The sequence below is a fragment of the Acipenser ruthenus genome, chromosome 31, assembly GCF_902713425.1.
Source record: "Acipenser ruthenus chromosome 31, fAciRut3.2 maternal haplotype, whole genome shotgun sequence".
Classification (NCBI taxonomy): Eukaryota; Metazoa; Chordata; class Actinopteri; order Acipenseriformes; family Acipenseridae; genus Acipenser; species Acipenser ruthenus.
The window spans coordinates 9,049,610-9,068,873 of NC_081219.1; the positions used below are offsets into that span (position 1 = coordinate 9,049,610).

The 19,264-nt window shown below is 37.7% G+C and overlaps 1 protein-coding gene across 6 annotated transcripts; it reads left to right on the forward strand.

The window, feature by feature from the left end:
- Positions 1-5,742: 5,742 nt before the first annotated feature.
- Positions 5,743-14,173, forward strand: LOC117396998 (phosducin-like protein). Of its 6 annotated transcripts, none has more exons than XM_059005542.1 (6): positions 5,769-5,872; positions 6,780-6,907; positions 7,680-7,816; positions 9,339-9,522; positions 10,182-10,363; positions 10,943-14,173. In XM_059005542.1, exons 4-6 carry the CDS (start codon positions 9,351-9,353, stop codon positions 11,504-11,506), a joined length of 918 nt encoding a protein of 305 aa, XP_058861525.1. In that variant the 5' UTR covers positions 5,769-5,872; positions 6,780-6,907; positions 7,680-7,816; positions 9,339-9,350; the 3' UTR covers positions 11,507-14,173. The 6 variants fall into 6 exon arrangements, with proteins under 6 accessions (XP_034765145.2, XP_058861524.1, XP_034765144.2 ...); XM_034909251.2 differs by having other exon boundaries at positions 6,780-6,868; XM_034909253.2 differs by lacking the exon at positions 6,780-6,907 and having other exon boundaries at positions 5,764-5,860.
- The last annotated feature ends 5,091 nt before the right edge of the window (positions 14,174-19,264 follow it).

A 19,264-nucleotide genomic window follows, 5' to 3' on the forward strand; every position in this document is an offset into this window, starting at 1 on the left:
TTTGATGTACCCACAGAGCTATGAGGGGAAAATCTCATTCAGCTGACTGTAGACAGTGCTACTGTCCCTCCCCGTCCATGAACAATGATGGTTAGTTCAGGTTTTGCTGTGCGTATTAATTATACATGTAGCGTTGGAGGTTCATACTGTATATATTATATTACTTGCATGACATTCCTCCATGTAATTACATTAGTATCAAAGCAGCGACAGACGATCACAAGTCAAATGAGCTCAGTTTTTAATTTGCAGTTAGTTGTTAATAAATGAGTTGTTGCATAAGGACTGAATGGCAGCGCCTACTCATGACCCCATTCAAAAGAAATAAAGATCTCCCACCCTGCCACTTGTGATCACAAGAGCATAACAAGTAAACCAAATTTCTGGGGATTCTTAAAAATGACTCATTCTTCTTCAGTTGTATGAATTGAAGGGCTCGGCAATTCACCCTTGCATGTTAAGTATTTGCATTCCCAAAAGCTCAGCCTCGCAAAAAAAAAAAAAAAACAAGACAATCAGAATCTTCATTTCATTAAAGATCACAAACATACCCAATGCAAATTGAAATTGTCAAAAAGAATTGTCTAAAAGTCTCTGTAGAGCAATGTTTGCTTGTTAATATATATATAGACCAGTGGCGTGCCGTGACAAAATGGACTCGGGTTGGGGTTGCTCACTAATGATTGGTCAGCTGTCAGAGCTTTGACTTTCCCATTGGTTGCTAAAGCAGGGCCTTCAAGTGAGGCAGAGAATACCCTGGGAGATGTATGGCCCGCCTCTGCTCACTCCTGATTGGTCGCCTGTCTAAAAAAAAAAAAAAGGACATTCTTCGATTCGCCTATTGGTTAAACTCACTCAAGACCTTCAACTGAAACGGAGAATACCCTCAACTGCTTTTTTTTCAAGCGTCTGGTCGTTGTTTTAAACTTATGCGGGGGAAATGCAGATCTCTTATTGGCTGTTCACATCCCCTTCAGGAAACCCCTAGACTCTTAAAAAAAACTCTTGTAAACCCTGTAAGTCATCTTGGATAAAGGCGTCAGACAAATGAACAAATCATACTAAGAGTAGTATGTTTCATAGTATAAGCAAGCACACTGTACGCAAGTGAGTGAGGCAACGTAATGCCATTTGACTGACAGTTTACTTGGTACTGTCTGGTCAGCAGAGAATACCTTGAAGGTCCTGACGGCACGCCACTGATATAAACATTGGAGTCAAAACATCTCTAATTGAATTTGCAAAGTTTATTTAAGATTATTTGTATTTTTATACAAATTACAAACTCTTTGGAGGATTATTGTAATTAAAAAATAGAAATATTGTACAATCTGGTCTTTATTTTTCCAGTAACAAATATCTAGTACTCACGACTTCATATAATGAATACTAAACAAACATAATAATAAAATGAAGTGCTTGTTTGTTAAAGACATCTTTAAACCTGGGTCTTTGAAGTCTGCACTTCACTGCAGAGCGGTCAGACAAAAACACATTCAGTTTTAAGCATATTAGGTAAATAAGACAGTGAAGACAGTCCTAATTTACACTACCATTTCCTGAGTTGAAACAACACTTGTAAAAATAGCATCCAAACAGCTTGAAGAATAAACCTGTAGAAAGTGTGCAAATCTTGAACTCGTTCTTCAGTAAAATGATCCATTAACAAGGATAGAAACATGCTTCTAAAATTAGAAATGATAATAAACAGGTCTCTAACAATATAATGGCAGTGCAGTGGAAAGTTTTAGGTAATGTTTTACAGTAATCAATTATAGTAATAGGTTCTTATAATACTGTACATGTAACAAGGTAACATATTTCAAGGACAATGGATTGTCTGATATTACTACGATTAGTAATAAATATTTACATCTTTATAAACTATAGGAGTTTCCAATCTTATCATAATTAGACTGCAAGAGCCTCCTATATTCAACACAATCACCTCTAGTGACTTCAGAACATCTGTACAAACCACTCTGCAAAACAGCAGATCAAAATGCCAAATGATTTTTGAAGAGGAAAAAAGAATGTATTCAATAAGAAAACGCTGCCACAATGAAAAAAATTGAGCAATATAAAAATGTACTATGAATGTGAGAAACCAGAGGAATTCAAATTGTTTGCAACTAATTATAAAAGTGCACCCTGCTTAAATATAAGGCTGTAAATATATCTCTGGGTTCTGATGACATGAATAAATCAGGTTTTTAAAGTGGGTTTACAGCTTTATTATGTACAGTTGGCCGGGTATACTTTGTTACTTAAATGATGAGTATTATTGTTAATAATAATTACAATATAATATAATGACAGCACAGGTGGGTTCCCTGAAGCTGTAAATCCTACTGTGGTTTATACCGGTGGGGTAAAGGTAGATCAAAGCAGCCCCTAAGTCATGCACATCAACTGCCTTAATAAACAGTCCTATCTACAAGAAAAAAATAACTACGTACTAAAACGCCTCTGTAGACAAACTGTTTCTCACTTTGCATCTCCATGTTAATATGGGACTATATGAACTGCTACAGAGCAGTTTTGATGTGGACCTAAATGCATTCTCCCCCATACTTGATAAGCTTAAGACAGTCTAATTGCATTATGTTTTCAAACACCTTAATTAACATTTTCTTTTTCTTCCACACCAGAGCTGTATTTTATTCAACACTAACAGCTCTTCACCTTAAATTGTATCCAACGCTGGTCTGCACAAACATACTTAAGACAGACATAAATATATAGGCAAGCCATATATTGACAAATATGTGGCACTAAGGTCTTGTTAATTGCTAAAAATGCAACCAAACTAAAAGAACAACAACAGTGGAAGTGAGGCATAGAAATGCAAATGATACTGTTTAGTGTAATAATCTAAAGACATCACTGTCATGAAAAGAAGAAAGGGTGCTTCACAAGTCTGGCTGAAGCCCCGAAACAATAATCTCATTTCCATGGCGTTATGTGGCTTTGGAGAAATGCTCCCTCTTTGATTTCAAAGAGAGGGATATTATCGGCAAGCTGTGTCTTGTTTCAGTTCAACCTGGGTTCTTTGGAAATGTAAATGGATTTGTGTGGACCAGTCCTCTCTACAATCAAATGTAAATATATGTACAAAACGCAAACCCTGAATGTTTTCTCTTGTAAGGTGTATTCAACAAGGCTCTTGCCTTATAAACCCACAATCGACAGAATCAGCCCTTTTTTGTATCCAGTGAAAACCTCCGTCATGTGATAACATTTCTGGCTACCGAAGGGGCTATAGAGAATAAATAAGAAGCTTCAAACATCATTTTAATTGTTTGGGTTGTTTTGTTTTCCCCATTTCCTATAGTGGTTCTGAGTTCTGGTGCTCTGATATTGAGTTATGCAAATGTTTCCCTAATCTGCCTTTACATGGATTTTAGCTGTTTTGAGCTTGCCTAGAGAATCCTAAATGCCAGCAGTGAACAGCCGTCATCATTCCAGTGACAATTCACTTTTACCTCTGCCAGCCCTGCCTGCTCTACATTTACTGTATGCAGATAGAGAGCGTGGGGCTAGCAGAGCTGAAGACTGTTCAGCTCCTGCACTCACGACACTCCAGGTAAGCTCTTACAAACCTCAAGATCACAGCAAAAGAATTCAGAACCACTCAGAATCACTGCAGACACCATAACATGGTCCGGGAAATGTAAAAAATAAATTGAAATGACTTTGAGCTCTACTCAGTTTTCCCTCCCCTCTAATATTGGGTAGGACCGCGTAGCTCTCAGCACATTGAGAGTGGAATACAAGTGTCTTGTCCAGTGTTGATGTTTTTTTTGTGACTGGGCTGTAGCACACCTGTTGCTTGTCACAATACATTGCACATATTCATTTAGCTCAACTTTAAACATGTATCACATCTCATAATGCTAAACAACATACTGAAGATTCCAAATATGCATAACAGGCCAACATAGGATTCGACACACATGGGGGGAAAAAATAAGCATGTGGCAAAGTTAATTTCTGAAAATACACCCTTTGGTAGTAACATTAAAGGGGGAACGGCTTCCGCTGTAAATACACTGTTTCATGTTTTCCCATCACTTGCAGGTAAAATCCCCATCTTATAGACCCTTAGCCTTTCACTGCTCTATCTGAGTCAATAGTCTGACTTGTTTTCCTGGTAAAATGGATGGACGCCTGTGGGAGGGTAGTGGGTGGAGCTTTAGGGAAGGACCAGAAATGACAGCACACAGGAGCCGGAAGTGTCGTTTAGTCCTTGGAGCCCTGTACCTTCAATGGTACAGGCAGGATTTTATTTTAACAAACAAAAATAGAACAGTCCAGTATTCCAGAAAATAAACAAGAAAACCACCTGGAATACCAGCGATGGTAAACTCAGGTTTCAAATAAAAAGAATAAACAAAAACATCCCGTTACACACAACAATAAAGGAAGCACTGGGTTTCTCTGTGCTCCTGCAGTGGGTTTCCTCTCACCGCCTCCTGGCCCCCTTCCACGGATTACTGGCTTGTCCTGGGTTTCTTCCACTGCGGCAATCCACCAAAGTCCCTTAAGTTTCAAGCTTCTGCGAATTACAGCAGTTTGATAAAACAAAACAACAACAAAGCACAGCACGTGTTTTCAGTTCAGGACAGGGGGCCGAATGGCAAAACCATACTGCTTAAATACTGCCAAGTCCCACCCCTGCAATCAGCACGCTGCCTCACGTCAGCCAATCGATGAGAACAGCACAGCTGATTGCAATGATGGGACCTGACGGCCGCATGGTCCCACCTTGGGCCAAGATGGCCGCCTGACCCGGAACTTCCTGTATGGTCAGAGTTCAGCCTCCTGACCCAATCACGGTCAACCCTACACAGCGCTGCCGGTGGTCGGGAGGGCGAATTACAACAGGGACTCCTTTCAATCCTGTCACAACGCCACAGTTCAATGCTTGGCTTTGGTGTTTTTCCATCAGCACTGGTCTTGCAGGGGATAAACAGGCAACATCACCAGCCCATCAGGTATCCATGCGTAAATCTTTCTGTGTCCTAGTTAACCACGCTGCAAATCAATTGGATTTAATTAATGCCTAAACGGATTCATATCTGGATTTAGTAAGCAGTGATATGGTTTTCATTTACACTGCTTGGTCGGGTGGATGGTTCATCATATCAAAGTAAGGATTAGCAAGTCATATTTCCCTGGAATGTGCCATTTGTTAGTTTTGAGCAGTTATTTTTATTTATTTTTAATATTATTACATGTCAGGGACTATGCAAGATGAATGAGTCAAAACTGTGTGTTATATATTCCAGGTGTTTCCATTTGTCATTCTTTACAATTGTATATATCGGACAATGTATACCGTATTTTAAAAAGCTAAGGGTAAAGCACAAACTATGTGGGGCAAACCAGGTCAACATTCTAGTGAACAGCAAACAAAACCTTTAACGGGCATCTATTATATATATGTATATGTACATTCTAAACTTAAACACTGAACATAAACACATGCCTTCTCTTCTCTTGCCCTCGCGTGACTTAACTCAGAAAAAACGCCTTGGTTCTGCACACAAGCTTGGCGAGTTCAGAGGTTATGAAACTGGCCCCATGTTGGCTCCAACAGTCGTCAGCACCGTGATGTTATTTAAGTAGCAACTGGGCCAACATGGCGAACACAAGGGGTCAGTTTCTCAATTTTCTGCGATGTAGCTCGTTCCCCGCCTACATGATGACGATTTTGCCCTTTCTCTTTCATTATTGGATGTTGCAGTCGGTTACAATTCGTGGCTCTCAGAACCGGAAGGTCGGTTGTGTTGTTCTACTCTGTCTGCCACTGAGAGAAATCAGAGGGGAGCGGTTTATTACGTTTCAAACACAATCGGTACGCTTTGTGGTAAGGATTCATATTTGGTATTGTATACTGCGCGTTACAACTGAAGAATGTTATTTGAAACGGTGCTGCGCTATATATATATAACGTAAACATGATATTTTGAGACAGATTTCTAAAACCATAAAGCTGTCCCTATGTCTGCACAGTTTGACATAAGCAGTACGTAGTTTTGTTAAATCAATTGGCATGGGTGCATCTTTATTTACAAATAAAGTGTCTTTTGAGTTATGATGATGCTTCGTTCTATACATGTTCCGTTCGAGCTTAGAAGAAACGATTCCTCGGCTCCTGTCTAGTCCTTAAACTAGGAGTCTTTCTTTTTGATGTCATTTCCTGTGTGATGTGTACAGTCCAGGCATTCATAAATGTATAGATAAACAAATACCGTTTAGTTACATTACTTTAAATTGGAATGCAAGCAGTGTTGACGACACCATTCGCATGTGCATTTATTTAATATCATAATAAACAACACAGTTTGACACGTGCCCGAGTATCTACCGTACTCCTCCTTCACATCGTTCCTGTAGTGGAAATCCAAATGTAATGGGATTAGCCATACCCTTTAAACCCAGATTCAGTGTTACATATTCAAGCCTACACAGGTTATTCAGCAGCTGCCCCTCACGTGACAGATTAATTTGTAATGTAAATCCCTGACAAAGGCCACCAGATATCTGGGAGGCTCAACTGGGACACATGCTGAACTGGTGGTCGGTGGGAAAACGTCGAAATTTAACATTACACACAAAAAAAGTGTGTACAGTAGTCCCTCGCTGAACCGCACATGGCAACCCGTCTGTTTCCCGAAATAACGACGTGTAAATCATTGCGCTAAAATAACATTAATGTTTTCTCTGTACACATTACATTATGTAAACTTTTTATTTATTTATTTATTTGGCAGACGCCTTTATCCAAGTGAAGTTATTTGGCAAACCCCTCCGCCCCATCCCCAGTTGTTCTGCTTTCCTTGAAGAAGGAGAACATTTCAGGGTACCATTCTACTCGTGAGAAGTGTTACTCATAAAAAATGTTAGCATATTTTTAAAGTGGAGACGATTATTTATTCAGAGATACTAGGGTATTTAGTAAGTAAAATGTCTGAGTAAGGAAACATGGGCAATACTGTCCTCACCCCAAGTCTTGCTGTTTATCATTCGTTATTTACAAACGTTTGAACACTACTGTCTGTTGTGAGATATGATGCTGTACATGCTTTGTAAACTTAGAAAGGCTGTGAAACAAAGTATGTTACACCGTTTCTAATTGTTCCTGTAAACATTTAACCATTGTCAAGGGTATGCATTTCACATGTGTGCAGTGTAGGGTTATTTATTCAGTCTTTCATAGAAATGACGGAGTGTACACAAGTAGTCTGGCACACTAATGGCTATCACAAAAAAAGTAACTGTAATGGAGGACTAATCATAATGCCTTTTTTTTTAATTGATTACAAACATTTCCATTCTGTTAACGTTTTAAATGTTTAAACGTGTTTAATCCAGTCATAGTTTCTTTTTTTTTGGGTCAAAACGAAGCTCTGTATCTGGTGCAATCTCCACTGTAAGATTCATGGCAAATGTTTAACTTACTAAAGTATTTCCGTTCTGTTTTGTTAAATTCATGCTGTGTGGATTAAAGCTGAGTTTAATGTAACATCTAGTCCCAAAAGCTTTAACTTCATTTAATGCACAGATCTAGGCCCCCAGATGTTGTTTTTGCACTGCAGGGTTATTAAATCATTGCTTCCAGGATGTCCTGGTCATTTATATAGCATTGCACTTAAACACATTTCCAAATACAGACACAAGCAACTGGATAAAATAGCAACAAGGATTGTGAGCACAGTGCTGCTACTGGAAGTGGAGAGAAAGAGGTTGTATTCATCAAGTGGAATTCAAATTGCTGTTCAGATTCACAAAGCCAGAAGGCTCCATCAAGGTAATTGAACAAAAAATGTTTTTGCTGTTTTTTATTCTTCTAAATTATGAATCAAATCATGTTTATAAACAGATTCATGATATTTAATAGTTATTTTGAAAACAAGACACTGTTTGCAAATGTATGGACAAATAATCCATGTAAATTAATGTTCAAGAGAAATTGTAAAAATAACCAAAATGGCCACTGCAGGGCAGACTGTTATATGAAGATCACAGTGAATTTGTACCCCTGTAAAATAAACATCTGCAAGCAAAACTTGCATTAAATGGTTTTGTTTCCCCTGTATCGGTCATCCTCATTCTTCTCTTTCTTGTTATATTGGCTACCCCAATTGGCCATGTCAGTGTAGCCAGTTTACACTATGTGTACAATTCTGCATCTGTCCAGACAACCTTGCAGAAAGAGTCTGTCTTCACTGTGGCAGTGTCTCTAAATCCCAAACCTCAAGTTTGTCTCTATTCAGTAGTCTCGTCCACAATTCTCATTACCCTATATTGTACTTGCTCAAGACAAAATATTGACTTGGTTTGAGGATCCCTTTTGAAATGAATGTGGGTAGTGGATATGGTTTTCCCCAAAAATGCACTTGTTGATTTTAGTAAGAAGCAAGATAAAGTTAATCAAAAGAAAATTGTCGCTTATAAAGTTTTTCCAGGACACCCTGCAATTATTAGATTATATGGTGCGGGGGCTCAATAAAATGTCTCCATTAAATAATATCGGGTGTGAGTTATCTTATTACTAGCTGGGTATAGTTATTGGGGTTAAAATGGAAGTGTTCATTCTAAATCAATAACCTGTGCTCAAACCATCACTGTACAAACTGCATTTTAAGGCCGACCTGTAATTTGGAGATCCATCTCATATTAATTAATGCATATCTGTGGGAGGACGAATGGGGGTGAGCACAATAGAAAAGAGTTAAATGAGGAAAATCAGTGTTATTTAATCTACGAAGGGCCAGCAGTGCGCTTTTGAACAGTACTGCATCCCAGTTCACAGGAGACTTGACCTTTTAATAAATGTACTGTACACCTACACGGTTGTTAAGTAGCTCACTAGGTTAGTAATGAGACTATCAGGAAATTAGGAATGGGCAATGTTAATGAAGATGCAATTACATTATCAGTGTAATAACCTTTGAAAGGAACCCTTTTTTTTCTTTTTGAAAATGTGCCACCCTCCCTACTGCTATGCTACGCTAGGAGTACTTCAGATCAGGGCTTGAGTTTTACAGCTGAACTCCTTTATGAATTAAAGTGGTTGTACTGTAGCCAACAAAATGTAATACAGGAGATGTCGGTTTTCATAATCTTATAATTTATTACAATCTTAAACACATGCAGTGCTTAATTCTGTTAAGACAAATCGAATATATTCCCAATTAAATAATGAACTTCTCCATTTATGAAGAGCCTTAATAAATCACCTGGATTGAGGTTATTGGGATTTTCAGACAGCAAAGGACCACATTAGAAAGCACTCCTCAGGAGCTTTGTTTTCCTCTGTTTCATTTAAGAGCCCCGTAACAATGACAACCCTGGATGACAAACTGATGGGGGAGAAGCTCCAGTACTACTACAGCAGCAGTGAGGATGAGGGTAGTGACAGAGAGGAGGAAGGGGCTGAAGGGAGGAAGACCATCCACAATCCTGAGGTTCTTGAGATGGATTACAACCAGGATGGGAGCGCTGTTAATACTGGTAAAAAAACAAGACATTGTAGACTCTGTAACTGACCACTGAAGCTACTTCTGATGTATGTTTGTGTGAACCCAATTTAGGGTTCAGTTTGATTAATCTGTACCCAGACAGGATCATCTGGATTTTATTAGAATATTTTGCAGCCCTGGATTGCATCAAACACCTGTCGGTAGTTATCCCGGGATTACACCTACAAAAAGGTGCTTGATGCAATTCAGGGTAATTGACCATGAACCTCTTCTGTTCTGTATCCCAAATGCTCCAAGCACATACTTTACTTCAGTCAAATGTGAGCGGAAATTCAGTTTTTGAATAGGTAAATATTCACGGGATAAAACTTGGCGAGTTCCCAGAAAAGTATGAACAAATTTAGAATAAACTATATAAAACTGAAAGTGAGAAATACATACGCAAGTACAGACTAACTGACAGGAGCCTCCACGTATCCCCAGATTTTGATGCTCTTTGTAGCCGCTGTTCCGATTGAGATGTCCCGACTCACAGTATCGGTTATGAAGGTGTAAAGGGGCCGGGTGTAAGTACAGACTAACTGACAGGAGCCTCCACGTATCCCCAGATTTTGATGCTCTTTGTAGCCGCTGCCCGACTCGCAGTACCGGTTATGAAGGTGTAAAGGGGCCGGGTGTTTTGGTTTGCAGGACCGAAAGGTGTCATCAATGACTGGCGTAAATACAAACAGCTGGAGAACGAGCAGCGGCAGGAGCAGCGCTCGGAGATGGAGCTGCTCATCAAGAAGCTGTCTCTGACCTGCCGCTCACACCTGGACGACGAGCGTGAGAAGGACAAGGAGAAGGAGCTGCAAGAGAAAATCAACGGGAAGGTGAGCGGCCGGGACACACTAATTCATCATGGTGGCAGGACTTAGGATACGGGATGACTCCACTGAAAGGAGTGAATACTAAGGCTTCAAAATAAATTGCATTCTATATTCTGCATGTGTCTCTATATAACTTGCTGCTAAACTTTGGTTTTCACAAACATACATGGGTTTGTTACTGTAATTCCAAAAATAAACCTGATATTAGTGTCTTCACTACATCATGTAATCGGAATCAACAGTGTTTAGATTAGAACTGATCATGTTATGTAGCAATGTCACCAAACATAATTGAGCAATTAACATGTGTTCTTAATGTGTGTGTGTTTTTTTTTTTAAGAATCAGTTACCTGGTTATTCATTACACTTTCAGAATAATTTGTCCATTCGTAGTAGTAAACTAAGCTTATGAACTTGAGACCATGTAGACATAGCATTTTACCCCAATTTTTAAGCTTATAACTAAAAAATAAAAATAAATAGGGAAGTTAATTTATAATCTCCTTCATTTAAACTGTAAACTTTGAACTGGGGTAAATCATTGAATACAACCCTTAGTGTTTTTGTGTGTCTGAATTTCAGGTGACCCTGCAAGAATACAACCAGCTTCAAGCAGAAAACGACAACGAGGACTTTCTGCAGCAATACAGAAAACAGAGAATCGACGAAATGAGAAGGCAGTTGTACAGCGGGAAGAGATTCGAGCAGGTCTTTGAACTGGGGAGCGCAGAAGAGTTCTTGGACACTGTAGACAAAGAGGTGAAAGGCACGCTGGTGATGATTCATATCTATGAAGACGATATCCCTGCCTGCGAGTCAATGGCGGGCTGTATGATATGTCTAGCCGCCGAGTACCCTCTTGTTAAATTTTGCCGTGTCAAAAGTTGTGTGATTGGTGCCAGTGCCAGATTCACTGGGAATGCCTTGCCTGCTCTGCTGGTCTACAAGGAAGGAGATCTGATTGGCAATTTTGTGCGTCTCACAGATCAGCTTGGAGAAGACTTCTTTGCAGTAGATCTGGAGGCGCTATTGCAAGAGTACGGCCTTCTGCCAGATAAACATGCAGTGATCCCAACCTCTATCCGGAATGCCTCTATCATGTGTCACACACACAGCGATGAAGACAGCGATCTGGAAATTGATTAGCTTAAAACGGAAATTCAAGTCTGTGATATAAAGCAACAAATATATGATTAATTATGATCCTAAACATGTTTGCAGGAACATAAAATCTGCAATAATGATGTGCTAACACCTCAATCAAGATGTGTTTATTTATTTTTATCTCTTCTTTTCTGTTTGTAAGTCATTCCCTCTTTATCGACCGAGTGGTCTTGATCCCTGAGCTAAAGGTGTGTTTTCTTTGAAACGTTCAGCTTGTTGTTGACATAGCTAGTGCCATTTTAATATATAAATTTGATTGCTCATCAAATAAATTGGATCCACATATGCTCCAATTTGAGGGACTGTGAAAGCACAGTTTTAGACAACATTATGTGTTCAAGATTTCAGCCATCCTCTCAAACAAAAGAGAAACCCTCACCACGGCAACACATAGTTTGCTTACCTTGGGCTGCACAAATGTAGGGTATGTCGTTTGCATAACTGGAAAGATTGGTTAGCATTGTTTTACATGCAGGTTGTGTTTTTTGTTGTCAGACGAAATCTGGCAGTGGGGGGATTTCTGATTATTGATCATACTGAACGATACATCAGTGATTGGGAATCAATTATTTAAGGTTGGTTTAGCAACTGCAAAATCACCCTGTGTGTCATCTAGACCATTAATTCAGTGTATTCGTACAGGTGTTGCTAGAAACAGGTAGATTATGAAAGAAAGTGCTAAAACATCGAGTTAGCAGTCGCAGCATCTCATTAGAGACTTGACACCTGATTATTTATAAAGCAATAATCTAATCCAGTCTTAAACTATTGCAATACCAAATATTCTGCTGTTATTAAATACCTTGAACTTTTAATGTAAATGTTTATTAACAAGGGAACGAACTTTTGAGTACTTATGTGGTTTTGGAAAGTACATTTTCAGCCTGTCTTACTGTGCAATTATGAGAATAATTCAAAGATAATAACATCTTGGTATGAACCCCATGCAATATGTACAGCAAAGCTACAAATACAAGCCTGTGGGGGCACAGTTCAAACCTCTTGGCTGTGCAATCATAGTCCTCATTGAGAGTTCCCCTGCAAATGGTAATAATTGTTTTTTAAGAACTCTTTCAGTCCATTGGTACTTAAACAGTACAGCAATGGCCAAATCACAGGAGCCTGTCCTGTTTGCATGCCACTCCACTTCTAATTAGAACTGGGAGGCTCTCGTAGTGGCAGTTGATGTACATGGCATTGTGTTTGCTGAAGGTGCTCTTACAATGCTGAGTGGAACTATAGTAAATGTAAAAACCATCCAGAGGGACAGGTCCAGCTTCTTCACAATCAGATCAATAAAAGAGCCTGTTTTTAATAGCCCAAGTTGATGCATTCAACCACAGCTGCATTAAGTGGAGAATGGAATTAACAATGTGGTCTTGTGTGTGCTCCCATGCTTGCAATGCTATTTCCTTAAAGGACTGCTAGTCAAGGTTTTAAAATCCATGTTCAATGTGGGTAATGCAGCTATTTCAAGCAGCATTCTATAAATGAGAAGTGGCTTGCTGGTGCCTAACCTGGACACAGCAGTTTATCTGCAGTATAGTATTGTATTTGCATAGCCTGAATTAACATACAAAACTAATGAAAAACCACAATCATCTATTGTAGTCCCATTGTTAACAGCCTTCCTCCTTGGTTTTGTGTTCCACATGTATAATGTTTTGCTGTCTACACTGATTGCTTCCCTCCCATGCCACCTCAGCAGTTCATACGCAGCACTGATAATTGGGAATCCTCAACTAACCAGTCGTTTCTGGTTCAGCAAGCGATTGGCAATGACGATAACCCATTCCTTTTTCTAATGTCATTTTGAATTCCGTGCTGGGATTTTAAAACTCTGTTGTTTTCCTTTCAGCTTTTACACAAGGCAGAATGACATTCCTGTTAGGATTTTGATAAAAAAAATAATTTTGTTTGATGACAGAAATGACATAAGCCACAAGCCAGAATTATTTTGTTTTCTTACAATAGACACCTATTGTGCTGTAGATATACTGAGCAAAGAATGCATGTTTTAGAAAAGGTTGCTAGTTGTAGAAAATAGGTTGTCAACCTCAGTAGAGAGCTTTACTGTAACCTTGCATGCTGTTGAGATACATTTAAGAGAATACAGGATGTACCTGAATAGCATAAAGTAAAATAAACATAACATTCTAGCTCCTGTTTCACCCTAGTGTATTGTAGGTTTATGACTATCCAGTCTAGTGTATACGCATGGCATCCCCCTTGCATATAAGAGTATGTTTTTAACCAACACAGAACAACCCCAAGCAAGGATATGCAAGACATTTGATTTCTCCTGTAATGTAGCATTACACCCTTGTCTGTTTTTATAGCTACCCTGTACAATGTTGGGTCTGAATGATGTGTTTATTACAAGGTGCATCTTGATGTCAGTTTCTTCTTTGTGATAAAATGGAGGCTCTTGTGTACTTTACTGTACGTCTGAACTAACATTTTAAACACCTTCATGTGAACGCTTGTTACAGTACAAATGGTAATGACCAGTTATTTAGCTTATTTATGTACTCCTGTCAATGTTGTATGAAGGGACAAGCAGTTCTTGGTTTTATACCTTTTGTACATTTTAATGATTCCTACTAAATTGTGAGAACTGAAATGAAATAAAGCACAAATAGAACCTCTGTTGTTTGTTATGCATTTAAATCTTTGATATTATTGTTCTGTGTATTTCACTTCTGAAATGCACCATCTCCCACATGGACAAAGCAATATAGAAAGTCATCAAAAGGGTATTTTTACCACCTTCAGAAACAAGCAGCATGTGGGGTGTATACATAATATATACATATTGCTGTGAAACATTAATCTTCTACCCCGAATGCAATTTTTAAAATTAAGGTTTAATCATGATTTAAACTCTGATAATACTGAGTTATTAACCTGAAAGATTCCTTTAGCTACTGTAAATCAAGGATTTCCTCTGTTTAACCAATGTCCAGGATGCTTTTCATAAGTAAATGCATTCCAGTAAAAAAAACACATAATATAATCTCTGGTTATATTGAATCAGCCATATATTGTAATCCTATTCCCTTTTCTGTTCAACCAGTATAAAACCTACCACTTTATTGAATCGGCCTTATTCCGTGGTCAAAATAAAGGTAAATATGAGTGAAACTTACGATGTTTTATTTATAAGTGTGTGAAAAAATAGAACCCGGTTTCAAGCGGGTTACCCTTTCTGAGAATTGGTAAATAATTAATTGCTAAAATATATTTGTAAAATAAATATTTAAAAAATATGAACATAGCACACAGGATTTACAGTGAAGATAATTTTAACCTTATATTAAGGTATTTTTTAGAAGTTGCTGTATTTCTCAGAATTATAGGGGTAGTACACTTTGCTTTTAGGACTGTTGTTTAATAAATTACTGAGTTAAAGTAATGCCTTTATGTTTATAAATTTTGTTCCAGTAAGATGGCTTTTCCATATCTGTTTAATTCATGTAAACATTTCAAACCCTAATTGTATTACTGTGCAAGCTAAATCATAAGTATATAGTGCCCCCAGCTGACCAGTTTTTAAACTACATGTACTCTGAAATTACATTTCTGAGTTTTATAGGATCAATTAGATTCGAATGCTATGGGGTTTGAGTATTGGTTCTGTCTAGGAATCTAGTCTGTGTTCCAGAGTACACAGCAGAGCAAATGAGGTTGTATAGTGCCCTGGAGGGACCACGATTTAAATACTGGGTTTAGTTTTGGTCAAAAAAAAAAAAAAAAACTCTTTAGAGAGCAGGGAACAATTCAGTCAGGAAAAGGTTTTCCACAGCTGCAGTTAAGTGGCCAACTGACCAAGGTTTATGAAGCTCTAACAGGGAATGTGTAAATGCAGTGTTCAAATTGTTCTGGGGTGGGGGGGGGGGGGTCGTCCCTGACAACCGGATCATCTGATTTATATAATGTGTGTGCTGGAAGTGGCTGGGGTTTATAATGTAGCATTTTTTTAATGTTGTTATCTACTGTCAAATGGCTTGATTGTATTTTATTTATCACATTGCACATGCATTCATCACTCTAAAGGGATACTACCATTTTATTTGTAATATTTACCTTCTTACCTGCTTCATATCCTATTATGTGCAGTTTGTATCTAAAACCTAACCTGGGTCTCTTTTTAATTTACGGTTATTGAATATTAATATGAGAAAATGCAGAAAACATGCCTACAATGCAGTTATTGTGCAGTAAATCCCACAGCATGGAGCACATTTCTGCTTGCAATTAGCTTTACTCATTCTAGGATGATTTCTTTAAATAATGTTTCACTATTAAAAGAGGCTACACAAGTCAACAGATCCGAAGATAGGAAATGTACACCATGTAGGAATTATTGAACAAGGATCAATTACTGATTAAGTTAATGCAAATATTTACTTAATATGTCATTTCTGAAAAATGGTGCTACAGTAAAATCATAGACAAAAGGATTATAGATTTGTAAAAATATATTTTGAAAAAGAAGTAACAAGCATTTTGTGTATTTTATGTTAATCATTTTATTGAAGAATACTATATTGAAGTTGCAGGTGGTTTTACATGGTAAACAGTTAAAAAAACAACCAAAAAAAAAAAAAACGTCATAGTGCTGCATGAAAAGGGTACTAGCATTGAATACATATTGGATTTATCATGTTCTGCAGGGCCCTGTCATTTACGAGCAGTCTACCTAAAACTGAAACATGGTAACAATGGGTGGAAAATTGCAGATAAAGACATCAAATCTGTAAAGAACATTTAATTTAGGTGTAATAGACAAATATTAAATTAATTAAAACTGCCATTGTTTTAACATGAAACTAAGACATTAGTGTTTACAGAAAGCATTTTTTTTTCATTATCAAAGAAAACAATACATAAAAGCCACACTACAAGCAAAAAACTATGCAATGGATCATCACAACTAAAAATGTAATATATTTCTGAAATCCTCGATTCATATCGGTCAGCAGCAACACTCAGACTGTGTGTATGCATAGCGGCGCTGAGATAATAAATGAAATACCACCGTGTATATTATTTGCTATATACACAAAGAAATAGGTCACAATAGCAGTAAACACAAATAAACAAAGCAGCTTATAATGAGCAGCTGAAGAGGCCAGCTCCTGTGTGCAGCTCCTCTGTGGGGGTCATGAGCACACAGAGTGTGTTCCAAGAGGTGATGCGTGTCGGAGCCCAACCCTGCACAGACAGCAAGCAATGGAGGGGTTACAAGAGTTTAGAAGGCCATTTAAAAGAGTTGTTTATAGACTGTTTATGCTATGCAAACTAGAATGTTTGTGAGCAGGAAGGTGGTTTGCCACAGGATGTACAATCCTGTGTCTAGAATGGGTCTTAGCTCTCACCCCTAGAGGGCAGAATCCGTAACAGCAGTGCATCACAGAACAAGCTGCCCCTGCCGCCTTCCGAAACAGACACAGAAATGAAAAGTTGCCATCTTTTGCTCTCAAATGCAAGCACATATCTCTTTTCATTCATGTGCGGTACTTTCATAACAGCCTAACAACAACAAATGCTTTCCTTTTCAAGATTGTTTACCAAGCAGAGCACATTCTGTTCAATGACTGTTCTGTTAAACTGAATTGTAACTGCAAATGCTGTAAGCATGCTCAAACAATGGTCACTCGTACGGGTCCCTGTTTATTGTTTTTGAGAATGTTTCGGTTCTTTACTTTTTTTGTTTCAGAGTAAATAGTTTCAAATGTCATGATCTAATTTCTGCTTTGTTTACTGTATGATGTTTGAGTTGGTTCTCAGATATGTTGATTTTCATGTTTTGATGAGTCTGTGTTACAGTGCTTTCAGGAGTTCTGCTCTGCAGCTCTAGTTGTCTGCCCTGTTATATGTAACATAGGCTAAATCAGAAGTGATCAGCCCCTTTGGATCAGATTTCCTTTAGTTCTGCTTGCAATACATTGCAGTGCACAAGATGGTACTGCTGCTTACTACATTAAAGACCCTTCTGCTGATCTAGCCTACATTACATGTGTCACTTCTCTCTCACACACTTGGATATGCATATAAGCTGCTTGGAGATTATGTGATGCAATCTTCAACAAGCTGTATGTTACATCCATATCAGTAATATCAACATATTGAGCAAACATTAGCATGGGTGTTTCACAATACTGCAAGGGCTATTGATCAATTAGCTAGAATGCATTTATAGTTTTATTAGTACACTTACTAATAAGGGCTGTTCAAAAAATGCATTCTATTTTATGGTGATCCCACAAACTCCCATACTTCAGTTCAAAGGTCCACATATTAATGGAATGTGTGAAATTACCATTTTCTGTCCATTCGTCCCATATATGTTGAAGGTCAGTGTTGGATTGAGCACTCCCGGAGTCTGTTTCAAAGAAGGAAAGTTAAATGATTGCAGTGTTACTGTTTAATATTTAAAAATTATTTTGAAAGATCCGGCGGATCTCTGGAATGTCCTAATAAGGAATAGAAAACAAGTATTGCAGTTGAATAAAGAATTCATGCTGAAGCTGCAACATATTCTATTTTCAGCTTTTTATTTACAGTGATTATAGACCACGTTTGACGCTACATGATACAGTATTTCAAAAGTATAGTTCTAATGTGCAGGTGTTGCCATAGGAACTAATACTCACCTCTTGAGCGGTTCCAGATTAGATGTTTGATTTCTCGAAGAGCCTCCGTCAAATTCTCTACTTTATCGTGAAGATAAATATTTTGCTCGCGTAAAATATTGATGGTGTCCTGCAGTTCAAATTCTGTGCTGAATTTAGGAAAAGTAGCAATGGCACAAAAAAGAAATGCAACCGTTATAATGAACATCCTGCTCCTGGTCTCTCACCTGTGTCAGTTTTCAGTTTCTTTCTTTCAATGAGCGTTATGCACTCGTATCATTAGATGAAAAGATTCCCTTCTTGACATTTCTCACTCCTCCTTCCCCTCAGCTACAACTGCACTGCTTTCATTCAACGCGAGCATCTGTTTATGCATTTACATCTGTTTTAAAACAAACAGGAAGATGTGACAACGTACTGCTTTCATGGAATAGTTTTTTTTTTTTTTTTACGCCAGGGGTGTTGGAATGTCATTGAGCTATTTTTACAGATCAATTAATTACATCTGCTTCCGTGAGTAACAGCTCCCAGTTGTGAGACATTGCTGGATACAGCGCAAAAACCGACCTCGCTTTGAAGAGCGCACTATTAAGTGGTACAGTATATTTTATTTCACACCTATAAATCTATTTTATATTGCAATAAAGTTTGCATTAAATATTATTTGGGCGTATACTCATTCAATTAAAAAAACAAAACAAAAAACTATAAATCACATTTATATCAATGTGGAACACACGTTTTCTGAAGTGTCCTCCTCTATTTATTATGAAGAGGAGTCTAAATGTACATTTGTATTGTATTTATGTTGCCATAATAATTTATATTTTATTGAAATTCATTATGAGTTTGTGGTCATTTTCACTACAACTGACAGCTAAATATGCGATTCATGTTCATATGTACCATATCAACTGTTTACCTGATCAATTAATTATTGAAATGCATATACATTTTGGACAAAAATAAATACATAAAAATAATAAAAAAAAAAAAAAAATAAAAAATAATAATAATAATAATAATAATAATAATAATAATAATAATAATAATAATAATAATAATAATAATAATAATAATAATAATATAGAACACTATTAAA

Excerpts from the sequence above, each read along its gene's own strand:
- LOC117396998 (XM_034909254.2), top strand. The coding sequence starts at position 9,351 with ATGACAACCCTGGATGACAAACTGATGGGGGAGAAGCTCCAGTACTAC. Across the intron at positions 9,523-10,181 it reads TGGGAGCGCTGTTAATACTG|GACCGAAAGGTGTCATCAAT; the intron begins GTAAAAAAACAA and ends TTTGGTTTGCAG. Across the intron at positions 10,364-10,942 it reads AAGAGAAAATCAACGGGAAG|GTGACCCTGCAAGAATACAA; the intron begins GTGAGCGGCCGG and ends TCTGAATTTCAG.